At 38.8% G+C, this 19,492-nt stretch overlaps 1 protein-coding gene across 1 annotated transcript in view; it reads right to left on the bottom strand.

Annotated features, from left to right (window-relative positions):
• The window catches only part of ARHGEF28 (Rho guanine nucleotide exchange factor 28), a 207,083-nt gene that overhangs the window by 42,742 nt on the left and 144,849 nt on the right, over nucleotides 1-19,492 (bottom strand). The window contains exons 19-30 of the mRNA XM_089494184.1: nucleotides 15,018-15,165; nucleotides 14,792-14,913; nucleotides 13,020-13,160; nucleotides 12,248-12,498; nucleotides 10,765-10,887; nucleotides 9,290-9,407; nucleotides 8,678-8,932; nucleotides 6,918-6,994; nucleotides 5,067-5,245; nucleotides 3,718-3,806; nucleotides 2,559-2,741; nucleotides 369-497 (exon numbers count right to left, since the gene is read on the bottom strand). Of these exons, the coding sequence (XP_089350310.1) occupies nucleotides 369-497; nucleotides 2,559-2,741; nucleotides 3,718-3,806; nucleotides 5,067-5,245; nucleotides 6,918-6,994; nucleotides 8,678-8,932; nucleotides 9,290-9,407; nucleotides 10,765-10,887; nucleotides 12,248-12,498; nucleotides 13,020-13,160; nucleotides 14,792-14,913; nucleotides 15,018-15,165 (1,815 nt within the window). The remainder of the gene's footprint in view (nucleotides 1-368; nucleotides 498-2,558; nucleotides 2,742-3,717; nucleotides 3,807-5,066; nucleotides 5,246-6,917; nucleotides 6,995-8,677; nucleotides 8,933-9,289; nucleotides 9,408-10,764; nucleotides 10,888-12,247; nucleotides 12,499-13,019; nucleotides 13,161-14,791; nucleotides 14,914-15,017; nucleotides 15,166-19,492) is intronic.

The raw sequence follows: 19,492 nt of genomic DNA, 5'->3' as shown, positions 1-19,492 counted from the left end.
TCTTTGGTGTGAGGAGGAATTGTGACAGGAATACTGCATCTCATTGTTGCACCTGAGATCAATGGTGAGAGATGGGTGGCAACATCAGTCTGCTGCACCCTGACCAACAGGAGAACAGACTTCCATCAAAACAGGACCAGGGAGACTGAGCCAGGAGACGCTATTTAGTTAAGTATATTCATAACAAAGATTACTAATGTCAGGGTAGCAATATATTGGATAATCCCATCCTATGAGATTTATATGAAGGTTGTTGTTGTTGTTGTTTGTCAATCCTGTTTTCCTTTGCATTTTTTAAAAAAAGAATAAATTAGAAGGCATAGTAATTATACATTTAATTATGATTAAAATAATTAGGTCTTACTTACAATCTATGAAAGATTCACAGTCTTCAGCTTCATTGAGGGTTGTCAAGCTAGGTTCCCCAATACTCTCTTCTGGTGAATGATTTGTTTCATTTACTTGTGATAATGTTACAGCCATGTGGAGGCTTTCTGCTGCAGAAAGAATGAAAGTTTCGATATTCAAGTCAATAACTTAGGGTACATCCTAGGATCTGTGAATTTAACTGTTTCCCTTATATCAGTTATGATATGGCTATAATGAACTTTCTTTTCTTCTTTGGATAAAAAAGGTGAGGTTCAAATTAGATGAGATGTGTAGTACGTATCTAAAAGAGCTAACCCCACAAATGGGGTGGGTTGCACTTCCATATTTTGCATTGAATGTGCTTTGTTTTATGAGTATTCATTGGAAGTTAAACACTTCGGGAGATTCATAATTTCTAATTGCTGAGGCATGTGTCTGTCAGGAAATCCCACTGCAGGAGGAAAAACACGTTAATTGCAAGGAACGTATATCTTAATGTCTAGTTTGACCCTATAGGTATACATTTAAATCATTCTGAGTTAGGTTATTTTTTGTCCTCCAAGAGTGGTATGCAATTGTGCTTGTCTGCCAGGAGAACAGGCACTACTAGAAGAATGGATTCTTCTTCTGTCTTGTGCACACACACAACTAATATGCTTGGGGTATATCAAGGAGGAAAATGCTATGTTATTCACACAAAAATTAGATAAAACAATAAAGTAGCGATCTGAACATTCCAATGAATATGAAAGGTTGTGGAGGGTTTTCTGAGGTGGACAAAATAGTTAATTTGCAATAGTGCTTGTTGCAGAAATATGACAGTGAGACAGATTTAACAAATAGACTGTCCCCTTGAATCTTTTGCCTAAAATATGCTATGTCACAAAATAAGATTGATCTATATCAGTCCTATTTGTCTGCAGATGTCACAGCAAGGCATAAGTGCACATTGTTGTTGGGTGCCTTCAAGTTGTTACCAGCTAATAAAGACCCATGAGTTTTTCTTGGCAAGATTTGTTCAGTGTGGGTTTTCCACTGCCTTCTTCTGAGGCTGAGATAGTGTGATCTGCCCAGGTCAGTGGGTTTTTGTGGCCAAGTGAGGATTAAACCCTTGTCTCACAGAGTCCTAGTCTAAAATTTAAACCTCTACACCATTCTGGCTCTTCCTTATACTGACAAAACAGTGGTGATGGAGTGAAAGTATTCCTTTCTCCTCACACTGACTTTTTAAGGATCTTCAAAGGGAGAGCCCATGTCATCTTGTTTGTGCATAACCAATAAACAAGTTTTAAGACACCTTTAAAACTGACAGACTTATTTTACCATGATCTTTCATGGATTATAATCCAATTTGTATATATGTATCTTATAAAAAAACATTTTACTCTGTGAAACCTTGTACTAAAATAAATCAGTTTGTCTTAAAAGATATTACAAATCTCTTTTAAGAATGTCTTGCTAGTTGTCAAATGATTAAGTCATGTTTGCATATTATCAGAGAAATTGTTTTCACAGTGGATCAACTACTGAAAATGGGAATAATTGCATCAACTTGTGTTTGATAAGCATCCCAAATTTCTTGATGTGAAGGTAAAAAGACACTATCTGCAAGCAGTCTGTACAAGTAACCTGAAATACAATTTCTCAGATTTGCTCACTCCTGTGCAAGAGGCTTATATGTATTCATATATGATAGACAGCATGGCATAGTGGTTTGAGTGTTGGACTACAACTCTGGAGATCAGACTTCGATCCCCCGCTCGGCCATGAAAACCCACTGGGTGACCTTGGGCAAGTCACGTGTTCTCAGCATCAGGGGAAGGCAATTGCAAACCTCATCCAAAGAAATCTTGTCAAGAAAACCTCATGAAAGGGTCACTTTAGGATTGCCATAAATTGGAAACAACTTGAAGGTACACAAGAACAACAAAATGCAGAAATCCATAGTAATAATCACACGTAGAAGAAGAGGATGGGGAGAGCTTGCTTCCAGTTTTAAGCAACTAACATGACCAAAAGAGTTGTCACAATCTCTGGCAATGGGTATACTGTATGTACTAGAAAATAATGAAGAATAGCACTGAAGAAGAGTCAGAGATTGAGCAAAATGTGAACAAGTTGAGAAAGGTGCAGTTTTCTTCCACTTAGAAAAAGTGACAGATGTCTGTGACTGAGTGACACAGCCTTACCTTCTTTAAGAGCTGCAGCAAGGAGTGAGGCCACTTGAGGTGTTTCTCCTGCGTCAGGTTTTATAAGCAGGTGTGGTTCTACATGAACATCTTCAAACCCACTCATATCTCCAAGTTTTGCATAAATATTCAGCTTCTCTTCCAAGCAGTTACAGATCTGCTGGTCTTGGTTACTTAAGATTACTGTAATAATACATCATAGCTTATAATAATTATTTCTTTTCCATATGATAGAATGATTATTATCCATTATTTTTAAAGCAACTAAGGATTCAAACCATTTTCAAGAAGTATAAAAGTAATTGATTATAGTGGACCCTTGTTATCCGTTGAGGTTTGGTTCTAGGAACTCCCGTGAATAACAAAATCCATGTATGCTCAAGTCCCATTAAATAAATGGCATAGCAAAATGGTGTCCCTTATATAAAATGGGAAAATCAAGGTTTGATACTTGAAATATTTTAAAAATATTTTCAAGCCATGGATGCTTGAATCTGTGTATAAAAATCCGTGAATAAAGAGGGCCATCTGTACTTTTAAAGAAATTGTAACTAAAGTGGAAAATAACTATTTTGGGGTTTGTGGCTAGAATGAGTTACAGTTTTCGCATGCTCTTTACATAACAGCCTCCCCATGACCTATCAAGCTTCCCACAGACAGGAATAACCCGCTGAGAGCTTATCTGTCAAGAGTAAACTGGAAATCTCTCCCAGATGTTATGTTTTACATCTATCATCATTGGTTGTTGAAAGGCACATGGGTCCTCACAAGTAAATTTTATTATTAGGAGTATCAAGTACAGACTACTTAAGAGTTGAAACTACTTTCTTTTTATTCTACCTATCTATTTTCTCCCTCATTGCTAGTTCTTCTATAGCAAAATTTAATAAAGCTTCTACTATGGAACCTGGGAATTCCATTAAATATCATCATTATCACCTACATAGCCCAAAAAGAAAAAAAAAAATCCTAATTAGCTGAAGTCAAAACAAGAAGCGACATCATTTCAGGTTTTGATTTCAAACAGTTTCATGCTGGAACAGCCTGCCTGAGGGCGTGCTTTCTCAAAGTGGGAAACGATGCTAGCTTAGTTTGTACATTTCTTTGGAATCCTTGCCATGGTAAAATTTAATCTAGGATGTCTAAAAAAGCACCATACCTTGACATTTTTGGATTTTGGCTGATCTGGCTTCAGCTATTCTTCTATCTTCATCAGGCTCACTCATTTTTCCTTCTTCCTCTGGACAACTAAAATAAGCAAAGCAAATGAAGCAAAGAATCACTTCTACATTTTCTCCTTTCAGGCCATTTACACAGTAACATACAGGCAGTGTGAGCCAGCATGGTATAGTAGTCTGAATGTTGGATTATGACTCTGGAGGCCAGGGTTTAAATCCCGGTTCAGCCATGCAAACCCACTAGGTGACCCTGGGCAAATCATACTCTCTCAGCCTCAGTGGACAGCAATACCAAACCCCATCTGAACAAATATTACCAAGAAAACCCCATGATAGGTTCCCCTTAGGGTCAACCTATCATGGAAACAAAGGCAGACAACAATAACAGGCTGCGTAGATATACAACCCTGCTTAGCACAAATGTAAAATGTCTTGAGACATTAAAGCTATTTCTTGCAGAAGCATGCTATGCCATTTTTAAAAAGAGATTCACCAGACTGAAATTGCATTTGTCAGGAAGAGAGTTCCGTGTTGTTGTTGTTTTAATTTCAATTTTTGCAATGTAACACAAAATAAAGGTTTGAGCATTGGACTATGGCTCTGGAGAACAGGGTTCAAATCATGGCTTGACCATGTAAACCCACTGGGTGACCTTGGGCAAGTCATCACCCTCTCAGCCTTCAAGGATGGCAATGGCAAACTCCCCCTGAAGAAACCTGCCAAAAAATCCCATGATAGCGTCACAGAAACAACTTGAAGGCACAAAATGATCTTGCAATGAAATCCTCTTTCCTTGTATTCCATGGGCCTTTCTGGTGTGTTTAGGACTGCATCTTTCATGGCCCTGTCCATCAGACTATATCTTAGCAAATGTAGAGCACAGAAGTCCTGTTAATCAGAACTCTCACTTTAGCTGGACCTTTGTCCTCTAGTGAATATGAAGGAAGAACTTCAAAGGTCTTCATGGCACTCAATGGTACCTTTGGGTGGAAAGAGTAGTTACAATTTGATGAGATAACTATGTGGTCCATGTTTTTATTTTAGGAATGCTAGGACAGGTGACTATTGCACTTTCAAGAGTAAGATTTCCAAATTAGAACAATTCCAGGGTATATACATTGTGTACTAATAACTCATATCTGTTCAAGACAATCATTTTCAACCAGAAAACACCTCAAATAAACTCAGATCTGAAACTAGTAAGCCACTAGCTATCATAACTGCTAGCAACAGAAATTGCAGTACAGTATATCTGAGAGGCACCAGGGTACAGTCAAGTAAAACAAGAAATACAAATTTTAAGAAAAGACAGAAAGTGTTTGTCTCTTACCTTTCCACTGCCTCTTGAACCTGCCTCATCCAGTGACTGCGCTCCTCTTTGGAACTTGTATGAATTTCATACATCTCGGGTCCTGTGGATGAGGCGCTAATCAGGAACATCCCTCTTTCTTCATTGGCTACCTCTCTTACAATAAGTTTCTGAAGAGCTATTACAGCTGGCTTTTGGTCCTACACAAAAGAATCACAAATTAACATAGGAGTTTATCTCACTGGGGCTAATGTGCAGCAGGGATCCAGTCCCCTTGTCTATTTTGGGTCTCCTCTTTGCCTCGTGGTTACCTGAGGCTATTATAATTTTTACTTGAAAGCATCTCAAAGCTTTGGAGGATCACTCCACCTTCTTATCTCATTGGGCAATTGTCTCTCAGGATCTCTGTGATGCTGACCCCAATAAATGCAACCACCACATCATTAACACTTTGTTTACCTGGAGATGAGACTATATCCCTCAGTTGTGTTGCCCATTAATGGAAAAATGGATAATGGAAGAGCCCATTATCACAACTGAGAGGAGTCAAGCAGGGCAATTTTGCCATCATTTTGAGCATGATGCTTATAAATGATAAACAGGAAAAAATTGGCTTATTGTTACATTTGACAGCATATCTTTGCTAAACAAGTATGTCTTTGTTGAGATAATATCTAACAGGTTTAATGTAACTTTCTAAATTCAGGGTAATGTGTGGACAAATATAGAAAACTGGATGGAGGTGGATGGCCACGTCAAATTCCCACAACACACTAGAGGACATACTACTGTGCTGATTTTTAAAAAGCTGCTTTCCCCCTTTAACTGCTAGCAGTGGTCCCAAATCTCTGTTCCTCCAGATGTTTTGGACTTCAGCTCCCAGAATCCCTGACCATTGGCCAAAGTGGCTCAGGTTTCTGGGAGCTGAAGTCCAAAACACCTGGAGGACCAGAGTTTGGGAACCACTGTACTCTGGTTTTAAAAAGAATTACATTTCCAGGAGTACAGTTTTCTTTAAAACAAGGTGTGCACTCTTTTTATTTAAAGAAAAATATATTTTTAAAATGTTTCTGCCATTAAGCACACTGACAAAATATTTCTTACATGCTAAAAACTATGGGTGGGATGCAAATAAATCCTTTTACTGACACAGCTGCTTCCATTAGTGAAACAGCAACTAATGATTTCTCCTTCACTTTGCAGTTCATGCTTTCAAAATCTGCACTGGAGGTTATGAGGCATGTTTTGGAGGGTATAGGTGGGAAGTAAAGAAGAGAAACTCCAATATTGGGAGCAGAGTTCCATGTAAGTTACTCCAACTTTTACCTGCAGAATGAAATAACGTCCAAAAGCTAGGCTTTTTGGGAGGCAGGGATTTCCGGGAAATAACTTTAACTGAAATTACTAGGATATTAACAGCACAATCCTATGTTTGTCTACCTAGGATAAGCTCCACTGAGTTTAACAGGACATAGTCCCAAGGAAATGGGTATAGGGTTGCAGATTTAAGCATGTAACCTTGGCAGACTTATATCCACTGTTTATTATTTTTACATGCTGAAAGTAAGATATTTAAACCATGTATGAAAGACTGTGAAATCTAAAGTATTTCAAATTATTTACAATTTAGGTAAGATATTATAGATTTGGGCAGATTATTTTAAATAAACTGAAAAATATATTTTATATACAGTGAAGCAAATTTGCTTTTCAGCATGTTTAAAGGCTTTATGATCATTTGGACTGACACAAAAGAAAAGAAAAAGCAGTTGTTAGATTCAACTAATACCCAATGAAAAGGTCTGGATACACAATATCCAATAATATCACTCAAAAGTACAAGTAATATTTTTTTTATACAGTCATACTTACAACAGCTGCAAATAAATATTTCTGGTCTTTTTCTTGTAGAAACAGCATCACATCATTTAGAAGTAGAGCTAATGTATCTTGAAAAGAAAAGAAAGGGACAAAAGAACTTAATTTTCCTTTCAGGCCTAAGAAATATAATGAAAAATTAACAGCCTGAATCTTATTTGTCTTAAAAACTGGGGGCAGGCAATTTTTGTTCAGGATAATTCCCGAGTTGTGGATCAGCTTTGAAAATTGTATGGTTTTTAAAGACATGCTTGTAGCAGGAAGAAAACTGCTACCTTCAAGGAGAAAGAATTTTATCACTGGTATGACACAAGCACAACTGCACTTCTGTACTGATTTCTCCTGACCAGGTTACCTGAGGCCCTGGTCTGACTGCCATCCCCAGTTGAAGTGAGCTGTAGGGTAAGTGTAAAAACAGCTATTTCAGTGGTGACACCTTGTCTTTGGAATACTGGCCCCAGGCAGCCCAATATGGCATCCTCGTTTCTATCATTTAGGCCAAGACATTTGCTAATGATAGCAATTTTTGTTCCATTTGAGTGGGGTGTTGCGTTTTTAAACCCAAGGGCCCTTTTACACTACACAATTATAGTGTCCTGATTCCATTTTCACTTGCATGGTTCCTCCCTATAGAATCCGGAGATTTGCAATTTAGGGAGGGAAATTTAGAGTTCTCAGCCAGAGAACTGTAGTGCCTCCTCAAACTATAAATCCCAGGAGTCTGTGGAATACAGCCATGGAACTTAAAAGTGGAATCATAGCGCTGTAATTGAGAATGATAAAAATGCTCATAGCCCAAGAAGGTTTGGAGAGACACAGTTCTCACTTCTAACTAGGGTTGCCAGAGTGAAAAATGGTGATGACTCCTTCACTTTTAATGCTGGTAAAGAAGAGGTGTTGCTTGTTACTTCTACCCAACCATTAACAATATAGGAGCCTTCTCCGGTTTTATACCTGCCAATCCTAACATCTCTTTTCAGAAAAATTAAGAAATCCAAACCACTGTGAATCATATATAGCATATCATACAGTGTTATATAAACACTCTTATAATAATACAATTCTCTAATTCGATGGAAGCCTTAAATTTATTCATACATTTGAATAGATTAATGGAGCCTGATATCTATTCAAGCATTTATTATTTTTTATTTACGAAATTTTTGACTTCCAACTTCAAGATAAATTCAAACAGAAAATAATAAAATGGCATACCAGCTAATATAGCAAACTAAAACTTACATTCACTTGCTAGTGCCAGCAAGAGCAGACTCATTACACAGAACCACCATAACTGTGGGATATGTTAGGTATTGATTTATCATTCACATTTGATTCAATGGTTATATTCTAGTTGAGACTAGAAAATGAATTGAGGATGCTTTGGCACTATGTCCGTCTGTTTGTATTTATTTAAATATTTATCTCATCTATTATCTTGAAATCTCAGGGCAGCATATAATTAAAACAATATAAACAATTAAAAACAATTTCAGATAAAAATAGAATTATATAAATAGAACACAAGCATACAGAAAGCAGTGAGAACGTAAAAACTGGCAAGAACATGTAGAGGATATCTTTTTTTTTTTTCCTTTGCTTTTTTCCCCCATGGTAGCATCCAATAGAAAACATATTTTTCTGCAGAATACTTTCCCATGTTATTATCACAGAAACTCAGGCATTTGAAAATGCAAAAATGCCATCTTTTTAAAAATCATCAAAAGTGTAAAAGGAACACACAATGAGAATACCTTTGAAACGTCCTGTGGCTGTTTTCCAGTAGACTAAGCCTTCATGCAAAAGTGTTCTCTGTTTCTTGAGCAAATCCTGCTTCCTGAAAATATGCCCATTTTTCAACTTGGTATATGTTTTGTTTTCAATCTTGCTGAGAATCTCCAGCAATTTTTGTTTTTTCTCATATTCATTGACTTGCAAATCAACTGCTGCAATCATATCCTTGATCAGGGAAAGGGCTTTACATAAATCTCTGTGTTCTTCAGTCCCTTCTGAATAAAAGCAAACAAAAGCAACCAAGTAACCATGGGAAGCCTTTCTCCTTAACTCATTTGAGTGGATTTTCATAGAAAAGAGCTAAAAGCATTATTTTCACATTAATTTCTGTTAATCACTCATGGCCCATGCAATCCACTCTTACTAATTAAGTTTATTACTCTGAGGCTTTTGTATTTTGACAGACAAAAACATTAATATGAAAACCTATATTCCTGTATTGATATTTGCATTCATAACCACCAATAATTTTTCAATCCACCAGATGCATACTTTATATGTGCCTCTAATATTAACCATTAGAATAAACCTTGGAGGTGTCTTATGAAAAACAAATAGAAATTACTGCTCACCTTTGGAATATTGCAGTATTCTTTCAACTAGAACTGGGTACTTCGTGATTCTTTGAGTGACAAGCAGAATGCATTCTGGGATTCCACGACGTCGGGCCAAAAGGTTACTGTTCCGTAGCTTTAAAAATAGATATGAAATTTTAAATTCAACCCTTTTTTGACATATTTGATAAGCAGTTTATATTTGCCTTCTCCTGCTTGGGGGATGGAGTCCCTTTCATCCCTGCTTTAATCCATCAGATATTAATCTATTCTCATTTTTAGTCATGTTATTTGGCTTGTAAAGACAATAAGCTAAAAAAAAAACTCTATCAGACTTCCCCAGATGTCTTGCCTATATCAGTTGCGTAAGATGGCAATTACAGTCCAATACATATGGAGGGCACTGGGCTGGGAAAGGCTGCACTATATATTTCAATTGTTCTGATGAGTATCATTTATACCAGTGAGTCATGAGAGTCTGCGGCTATTCTAAATATTTGTAAATGTGAAACTCTCCTGTGAAAATGGAATGATTGTGTTCTGCTTCTTATAGTGTATGTTACCCGTATTTCATCAATGTGCTAAATAAGAAGGCTTATTATTGATTTTATGATGTACGTTTTTTGCTTCAATGTAAAATTGCTTTTTTAAAAACAAACACAAAAGGGGAACCAATGTTACTTGTAGTTACATTACTGAATGTTTTAAGCCATTGTGGAAGTTAACCCAATATCCCAATATCTATGACTAACATTTTTGTGTCCCCAACATTACATTCATTCAAGTTTACTTCTTTGAAAGTGGTCCGTTATGTAAATATAAATAACATCAGAACAATAGCAGTAGCTCTACTTAACATTTGCACAGGTTGATCCCTTATCCAAAATGCTTTGGACCAGAACTGTTTTGGATTTTTTATTTTTCATTATTATTTTGGAATACCTCTATTTGCAAATATGTACATAATGAGATATCTTGGAGATGGGACTCATGTCTAAACCTAAAATTCATTCATGTTTCATATACATAGTCTGAAGGTAATGTTATATTAATATTTTAAATAATTTTGCACGTGACACAAAGTCTGTGTACACTTAACTGTCAGAAAGCAAAGGTGTCACTATCTCAGCCACCCATGAAGAATGTTTTGGTATTTGGAATATTTTGGATTCTTAAATTCTGGATAAGGACAATTCAACCTGTATAGAGTTTTAAAGTACTCAAGGACTTTATATGTTTATCTAGTTGAAATCATTACACCAACAACGCCAGTCAGCATGAATGTCTCCCCAGTTACAGATGGGCTGAAGCAAAAAAGAGACCTGAGGCCACTCACTATATAAATGACAGAGAAATTAAGCCCAGGAGAGTTCCTCATTTACACCACATCTGTGCCGCTCTGCTATACCAGCTTTTATATAGATGTTTTTCTTTTCAAGGTTTGTTCAAGCAATCTTTCTGTAACAGAAACTCACCTATTGTTACCAACTTACTTTGATGAAGTTCTGAAACTTTTTATTTTGTTGCAGTTCTTTGAAAAGGCTGACTGCTTCCTTCTGATGACTACAAAATTCTCCGTATATGGCTTTCATTTTGTCTGCATTCTCCTCTGAAAACTGACAAAACAATCAGCAACTGAAAACGGTGGTTATAGACTATCCAATGCTTCATACGGAATGCTCTGGTAAGCAACACAATGCTACATTACTGGTATCTGTCAGTCTACTGACTGAACTCTGAAGCATGGAAATGTCAAATAAAGTATGTTATTTAGTCTCAGCTTTTAATATCCTACTTTTCATAAAAAAATGAAGCCATGATGGTGAAAACATACAATATATCATAATTAAAAATGCAGCACAAACTAAAGGGCTGTCCCAAGAGATCTCAAGTCACAGGCAGGATATTAAATGGAGTTATCATTTACATAGTCATGTAGAGCCTTATCACATTATTAGACAAACCCAGCAGGCAAATGAAAAGTTCTCTTCAGGTTGTAAAAGAATGGGAGAGGATTGTAAAAGCATCATTTTTTCCAAACAGATCATTTCAGCTTGGCAAATGGGACACTTTTACAACATTTTTATGACCCTCTCCCACAATTTTACAACCGAAGAGAACGAAAGAGAATGACTATGCAGAGGGAGGGGGAAAAACATGTCTTTTTGTTTGCCTGCAGAGTTTATTTAATAATGTGATACAGCTCTTAGGTATTTTTACATTAAACCCCAAATTTCATCTGGACTCACAAACAAATAAGGCAGCAAGTATAATTCTTTAAGAAACAATGCTATATGATGTCACATCACTGAGTCACATCACTGATTCACTCAATATATCCTGGTGGCTGCATTTTGCAGAAGTTTCCATTTTTGAACTATCTTCAAATGTTACCCCACATAGAAAACACTACAATAGTCTAACCAAGAGATATCTATATCATAGATTATTGGGGCCAGGCTATCCCTGTCAAGGAATCATCATGGTAGTGAAACAAATGGAGTGGGGTGTCAACAATCTATGCCACAGTAGCCACATGAGCTTCCAGACTAGTGGAAAATATCCCCCTGAGATTATGCCCTTGCTTCTGACTCTCATTCAGAGAAGGCTAATTCTTAATTTCCAAACCTGGAAACAATCAATTTATAGGAATTCTCATGTATTGAGATTTAATTTAAGTTTATTGACCTTCATCAAACAAATGCCTTCAATTAGCAACAAAAGTATTTATTTGAATGATATAAATTATTTTTCCCCAAGTTCTCTCCAAACAATGGGGAGTAGATGGCCCTTCCAGAATGTCTGCATGCTAGATTTGGACTAGCCATGGCTCAAATTAAGACTTGGGAGCCAGAGGTTCTCTCCCACCACCATTAAGGCTTCAAGATATCCTGTTTGCCATTCTATAAAATTTGCATCCTTTCTCTCTTTTGTACAAGTTGTATAATGAAAGTATAGTTCTGCTCACTGCTTTACCTGCCGTACAAGGATGTCTCCAATTCGGTTGATTATAAAATTTCTATCGCTTCCCTCCTGAGCAGATTCCTGACGTCTCTCTTTCATTCTACAGAAAAATTGCTGGTGCAGTTCTAGAAGCTCATCTAAGCAAGGAAATATTTTGTCCACTGTGCTGTGGTCCAATTGTAATTCTTCTTTCATTCCTTTTCTGAATATTTTAGACATAATGAATAAAGTATGGATGTGATGAACTTCAGTTTGCATCAGCTCTGCAGTGAAAATAAAATAAACACAAAATAAAAGACAGTCTGTGTACTAAGAATGAACTCTGAGCACAAATGCTTACCTAACTGAAATGGCACCATCCAGAAATAAGATGGAGGTATCAATAGGCTACACATTCCAGGACATGTTGGAATTGGAGGATGGATCCTAAAGGAGTGTGTGGTGGGGTCAATATAGCCTGATAAGAGCTAAACATGCTTAATGGGAGCACAATAGCTGAATGCCAGAGAAGTGATCAGAAAACCGGGGACAGAGAGGAATGATTGGAATGGTGTATTCTTGGATAAGATCTGTCTGTAACCTCTAATAGGAGCAACACTTTGTAGCAGGTTGCTCAACTGTGCTCTCAAGTTTTCACAGAACAGTCAAGAGTGAAGCACAGTCAAATCAGAAACAAGGTCTTGATTCTGATTTCTAAAACCTGTGTGCATTTTCATTTTATTCCCTTGGCAATCCCATGAGATTTTATGTGAGCGTTGCTCTGAAGAATCTTGAACATACTGACCAAAAATCACATCTTGTCGTTTGATAACATCTTTTTCTTGTTTGTTACAAAATGATGGGTCCACAACAAGACTCCAAGATTCTGCTTCAAATTCCAAGGTGTCAGTGCTGAGATCGCTCCATAAAGAGGCATCAACATCATCTGAAGCAAGGAAAGAAAATGCTCTGAAGCTTTATGTAAAAACATGAAGACTTGCAGGTTTACGTCAGCAGTTAAAGACCACTAAATACTGTGTGGCCATGTTCTAGCAGAGTTTATTCTTAACGTTTCGCCAGCATCTGTGGCTGGCATCTTTAGAGAATGCTAAACCCTAAACACTCTTTTTTAAAATTATGGTCCATGTACTCATTTTGTGGGAACACACAATGAATATTGATCAATCTCACATATCAATATTCATGTGTGATTTGTGAATCAGAGCTCACAGATATGGGTGTCGATTCCTGCAAATGTGTGCTTGTATGAAATCCATTAAAAACGGAAAAAACAGTTGTCTCTAGAATATTATTGCTTATTTAAAATGAAGATGCTGAGATTAAAGAAAACTTTTCCATGCAACCATAAACTACATAGCTCAACTTGTAAGGTCTCATACTATCTTCATTCTTGAGCATGGCTAGACAACTCTTGAGGGTCAGGGGCCAGTATTGACTTCCAATCCCACACACCCTGATTATTTTATGTTTCCCCTCCCCCAAATATCCTCCAATACCCCTATAGGCAAATTCATTATGCTTGTGGCATTCTCTGGATCACTCTTCCAGCAGGAAGTGATTTAGAAACCAACTTTTAGGCCTCTTCCTTTTTAGAAAAAAGGCCTCTCCTGGGCTAACATTGCTTAATGGAGATTGTACCAATATTGTCTCCCACATCAACTAGGAGGATTAAAAATATGGGGGAAAGTCACAAGAACTTTCCTTACCCCTCTTGTAGAGTGTTTCTGAGTTTATAAAAATTGTCTGTTGTCAGACAGGATAGCAAGAACTGAGCATGAAAAAATTTACATCTTTGAGCTGCAACTTCCAGAATTCCTCAACAGGCATTGCTATCCTTCCTAAGGACACTCTTAGAATTGTAATCTAAAAAAGTAATTTCCTCAAGCTCTAAACAAGAGTTGTATAAACACCCTGTTCTCTGCATCATCATTACCTGTTCTATTTTTTGCTCTCTTCCTTTGCTTTTGAAATATTTATCATTCATTTGTTACATTTATATCAAAGCATCCTTCCAATAAGCTCAAAGTGGTTGATATAGCTTTTGTCCTCCCATGTCATCCTCACAAGAACAACATGATGAGGTAGGTCGGGCTGAGAGAAAGAGTGATGAGCCAAAGCTCATACAGAGAATTTCACAGTTCAGTCAAGAACAGAACCTGGGAACAGTCCCAGTGCAACACTATATATATCATGCCGGCTATTTATGAAGGAGTTTAGACAGCTCCCATTTGGTAACAGACCTGCTGCTTCAGTGCAGACTGATTGCACTGATTGCACCATTGTCAGGTATCATGCAAAAATAAGACAAACAGCTTTCAAAACCAATTGTCCAAGTTTTAAAATGCTTCAAAAAATAGTTCAGACCATGTGGACAGCATTGGCTTTGATTATTTATTTATTTTTGTCTTACTCCCCAGTGGACATTGTCCATTACAATCACAATGCATTAAGACTTTTTCTTAGGGAGTTTTTTGGAAGCAGAGCTAATTTACACTGTCACTTAATAAATCAAACAGTTTTGCATGGAGAATGTTTGATGTGGAGTTCCCCACATACCTTCAATGATCAAAGAATCAACTGATGAAGTAGTCCCTACTGACTGCAATAGCTCCTCAGAGTGTGATCTTGATCTCCAGCTGCTGGTATCCACATCTGCCTCCAAAGGTGATACATATTTTCTAAGGGTTTAAAAATAGATACAGCTATCTAGCTATCACACACATGCATGGATTCTCTTTAAGCAGAACATGTTTGCTGCAAGATATTAGAGAGTATCATTTGCCTTTCAAAGCCAGTACTTGGAACACTTCTGGATAAGGAGTGCTGTTGTTGCAACACATCTTTTTTTACAGTAGATGATCCAATAGGTGTTGAGGTAGAAGGCTGCACTGTGGAGAATGTTGGCTGTGGAATATCTCTGAATGATGGATCTGTAAAGACATTTTTAAAATATATATTTTGAGTTCTTGGGTAATATCAAGCCAATGTTCTTGTTTCTATCATTGGGCTGAACACTCAGTGACAGATCTAGGAATGGGCACATATGTCAAGTCCATTTCCTTCCCTCTTTTCCCCACCTTCAAGTATGTGCAGATTAGTTTTAAAAACAGGAAAAATGGTGTGTGCTTTTGAAACATATGCATTAATGTATCTATGCCTTCATTGAGTAAAGTGTGCTAGTGCTCATTTTGGAAATCTATACAGTGTATTTTGCAAATTTTTAAAAATGTGCCGATGCTATGTTTTTGCCACACTTTTAAAACATGCATATGTTGCAGACAGCTTTTATTTTTCCCCCCACCCTGCATCCACATTTCTTAGTGCAGAATAAATCACAAGCCCAGAAATGTACACATTTCCAAATCCAGATTGCATTCAATTCTGTATATCGTTCAGGAGTTAAGAAACCAGGAAAACCACCTTTAAAAATTCAGTGATACAGATGTCTCACACATTCCTAGGTAAAGCCCATGGTCTGTACACAAAAGGTTCCAGACAGAGTTAGCTGATGGAGCTACTGCTGGGGAGCTCACTGCCATTCCTGCCACAGGTGCTCTGAGCTGGAAAGAGCTTCTGCCCACTGGACCCTGCTTTGGCACTAGCTGTGCTCCCATTTAGCTTGGAGCAGCTACGGGCAGAGCAGCAGTACAAGCCAGAGGACATTCACCCTCTGCACAGCTTCAGCCAACTTTAACATCACTGGGTAATGCTAGATTAGACTGTTGTATGAAAACCAAAAAAGCTTATGCTGGTCAGCATATATAAGTGAACTAGACAGGCCAATGATTTGGTCTGGTATAAGGAATCTTCCCATGTTTCCAGCCATACTTTATTATAGGTTGTCAGGGGATCTCTAAATGTTCACCAAATAGTACATTTTCATTTTCTAGCCTTTCTATTCTATTCACCACCATTTTCTTTCTTTTTCTCTTTCAGAAAACCACCAAGGCCCTATTGATCTTAATAGGAAACTGAAGCAGACAGGATTATGCAGTCTAACATGCACTTTCAAGAGCCCTTCATGTAACACGGAGGGCTGCTGCACAAGAAACATATGCAAATCATTTCTGGATAATGGAACTGGCAGAATGAATCCTTGGAGCTGTGCCCATGGCATTCTTGATTATGTGAGTGAAAAACATGTTGAAGATTAAAAAGCATTTGTAATTATTATTCAAAAATCTTAGAACTTTGAAATGATGAATTGAGCCAAAGGATGAAATGAAACAATAGGACATTATTGTCATTATTATTATTATTATTATATTTTATTTATAAATTGCACAGCGCTGTACAAAGAATGGCTAAAAAGGATAAGAATAATAAAACCTGCCAGTGGCGTAAAATCTAAAAAATAACAAATGCATAAAACAGTAGATTGTAATACAAGCTACAATAAAATAAGCAAACAATGTAATTATATAGTGTATCCTACTTTTTAAAATTTGCTTTTAGTTAGTCTGTGTCGATTTTAACCCCTTATTTCAGTTTTAAGTGTGACTCGGTTTTATCTTTGTATATACGCAGATATTATGATATTTTTATCTTGTATTTTATATGCTGTAATTTTGTAACTGTATTTAGCATTCTATTGATATGGTCAGCTGACTAATAAATAAACTTGTTGTTATTTTAAATATTTATATATAATAATTATATATAAATCTAGTATACAGAATATACAGGAATTTTATTCTTAAATTCCACAGACTCATGAATCATATTTCATAGGTTAATATGGATTTTAGAATAGAAATTTAATCTATTTTAATTCACTTTGGCTAGTTTTTCTGTCAACTTCAGCAAAGGTCTAAATTTAAAAAATTAAACATACATAATGGCAAATACATAAAAAGTTCATTAAAAAGACCACTTACAAAATGTCATATTTGCCCCTTGTTTTGTATGCAAACTTTAGTTTGATCAAAACAGGTTCAAAATACACCTTTGAAAAGGCTGGCTTTTTGGTATTATTTATTTATTTATTAAAGGTATTTACATCCTACTCTTCAGCCCTAAAGGCTATCAGAGAGGCTTACAATTATTATTTTTAATTGGACGGTTCCCTGCCCTCAAGCTTACAATCTAAAAGACATGACACAAAAGGAGAAGGGAATGGTGGTGGGAAAGGGGATGAGGTCCAGTGGTTATTTTCTCCCTCTGAGGCCTGGGCCATGGCAGATGGACTGGAGGGAGAGCTCTTCTTCTTCAGGCTAGCCCTGGTGGAGCTGGGCCTGCCTGGTCACTCCCTCACAGGCTGAAAGACAACAGTTATCATGGAGTGAGGGTTTTCTATCTTCAGACTAGCCCTGGTGGAGCTGGGCCTGCCTGGTCATTCCCTCACAGATTGAAGGATGACAGTTATCATGGAGGGAGGGCTCTCTTTCTTCAGGCTAGCCCTGGTGAAGTTGGGCCTGCCTGGCCACTCCCTCGCAGGCTGAAGGATGACAATTATCATGGAGGGAGGGCACTCTTTCTTCGGGCTAGCCCTGGTGGAGATGGGCCTGCCAGTTCACTCCCTCACAGGCCGAAGGATGACAGTAATAATGGAGGGAGTGCTCTCTTTCTTCAGGTTAACACTGATGGAGCTGGACCTGCCTGTTCACTCCTTCACAGGCTGAAGGATGACAGCTATCATGGAGAGAGGGCTCTCTATCTTCATGCTAGCCCTGATGGAGATAGGCATGCCTGGTCACTCCCTCACTGGCTGAAAGATGACAGTTATCATGGACGGAGGGCTCTCTATCTTCAGGCTAGCCCTGGTGGAGCTGGGCCTGCCTGGTCACTCCCTCGCAGGCTGAAAGATGACAGTTTCATGGAGGGAGGGCTCTCTATCTTCAGGCTAGCCCTGGTGGAGCTGGGCCTGCCTGGTCACTCCTTCACAGGCTGAAGGATGACAATTATCATGGAGGGAGTGCTCTATTTCTTCAGGCTAGCCCTGGTGGAGCTGGGCCTGCCTGGTCACTCCCTCACAGGCTGAAGGACAACAGTTATCATGGAGGGAGAGCTCTCTATCTTCATGCTAGCCCTGATGGAGATGGGCCTGCCTGATCACTCCCTCACAGGCTGAAAGATGACAGTTATCATGGAGGGAGGGCTCTCTATCTTCAGGCTAGCCCTGGTGGAGATGGGCCTGCCTGTTCACTCCCTCACAGGCCGAAGGATGACAGTAATCATGGAGGGAGTGCTCACTTTCTTCAGGTTAACCCTGGTGGAGCTGGGTCTGCCTGTTCACTCCCTCACAGGCTAAAGGATGACAGTTATCATGGAGGGAGGGCTGTCTTTCTTCAGGCTAGCTCTGGTGGAGCTGGGCCTGCCTGTTCACTCCTTCACAGGCTGAAGGATGACAGTTATCATGGAGGGAAGGCTTTCTTTTGTCAGGCTAGCCCTGCTCGAGCTGGGCCTGCCTGTTCCACACAGGCCGAAGGATGACAGTTATCATGGAGGGAGGGCTCCTTTTCTTCATGCTTGCCCTGATGGAGCTGGGCCTGCCTGTTCACTCCCGCACAGGCCGAAGGACAACAGTTAGCATGGAGGGAGGGTTTTCTATCTTCAGACTAGCCCTGGGAGAGCTGGGCCTGCCTGGTCACTCCTTCACAGGCTGAAGGATGACAGCTATCATGGAAGGAGGGCTCTCTTTCTTCAGGCTAGCCCTGGTGGAGCTGGGCCTGCCTGTTCACTCCCTCACAGGCCGAAGGTTGACAGTTAACATGGAGGGGGGCTCTCTAGTCCTCGTGGAGTTGGGCCTGCCCGGTCACTCCTTCACAGGGCTAAGGATGACAGCTATCATGGAGAGAGGGCTTTCTATCTTCATGCTAGCCCTGATGGAGCTGGGCCTGCCTGTTCACTCCCTTACAAGCCGAAGGATGACAGTAATCGTGGAGTGAGGGCTCTTCATCTTCATGCTAGCCCTGGTGGCGTTGGGCCTGTCTGTTCACTTCCTCACAGGCCGAAGGATGACAGTTATCATGGAGGGAGCCCTCTTCTTCTTCATGCTAGCCCTGGTGGAGCTGGGCCTGCCTGTAAACTCCCTCACAGGCTGAAGGATAACAGTTATCATGGAGGGAGGGCTCTTCTTCTTCATGCTAGCCCTGATGGAGCTGGGCCTGCCTGTTCACTGCCTCGCAGGCCAAAGGATGACAGTTATCATGGAGGGAGGGCTCTCTTTCGTCAGGCTAGCCCTGATGGAGCTGAGCCTGCCTGTTCACTCCTTCACAGGCTAAGGATGACAGGTATCATGGAGGGAGGGCTCTCTTT

Source organism: Sceloporus occidentalis, unplaced genomic scaffold, assembly GCF_023333645.1.
Source record: "Sceloporus occidentalis isolate IW3139 unplaced genomic scaffold, rSceOcc1.0.p SCAF_1, whole genome shotgun sequence".
NCBI classification, from domain to species: Eukaryota; Metazoa; Chordata; class Lepidosauria; order Squamata; family Phrynosomatidae; genus Sceloporus; species Sceloporus occidentalis.
Note: the sequence above shows the minus strand (reverse complement) of the source record. Positions and strands in the feature narration are given on the sequence as shown.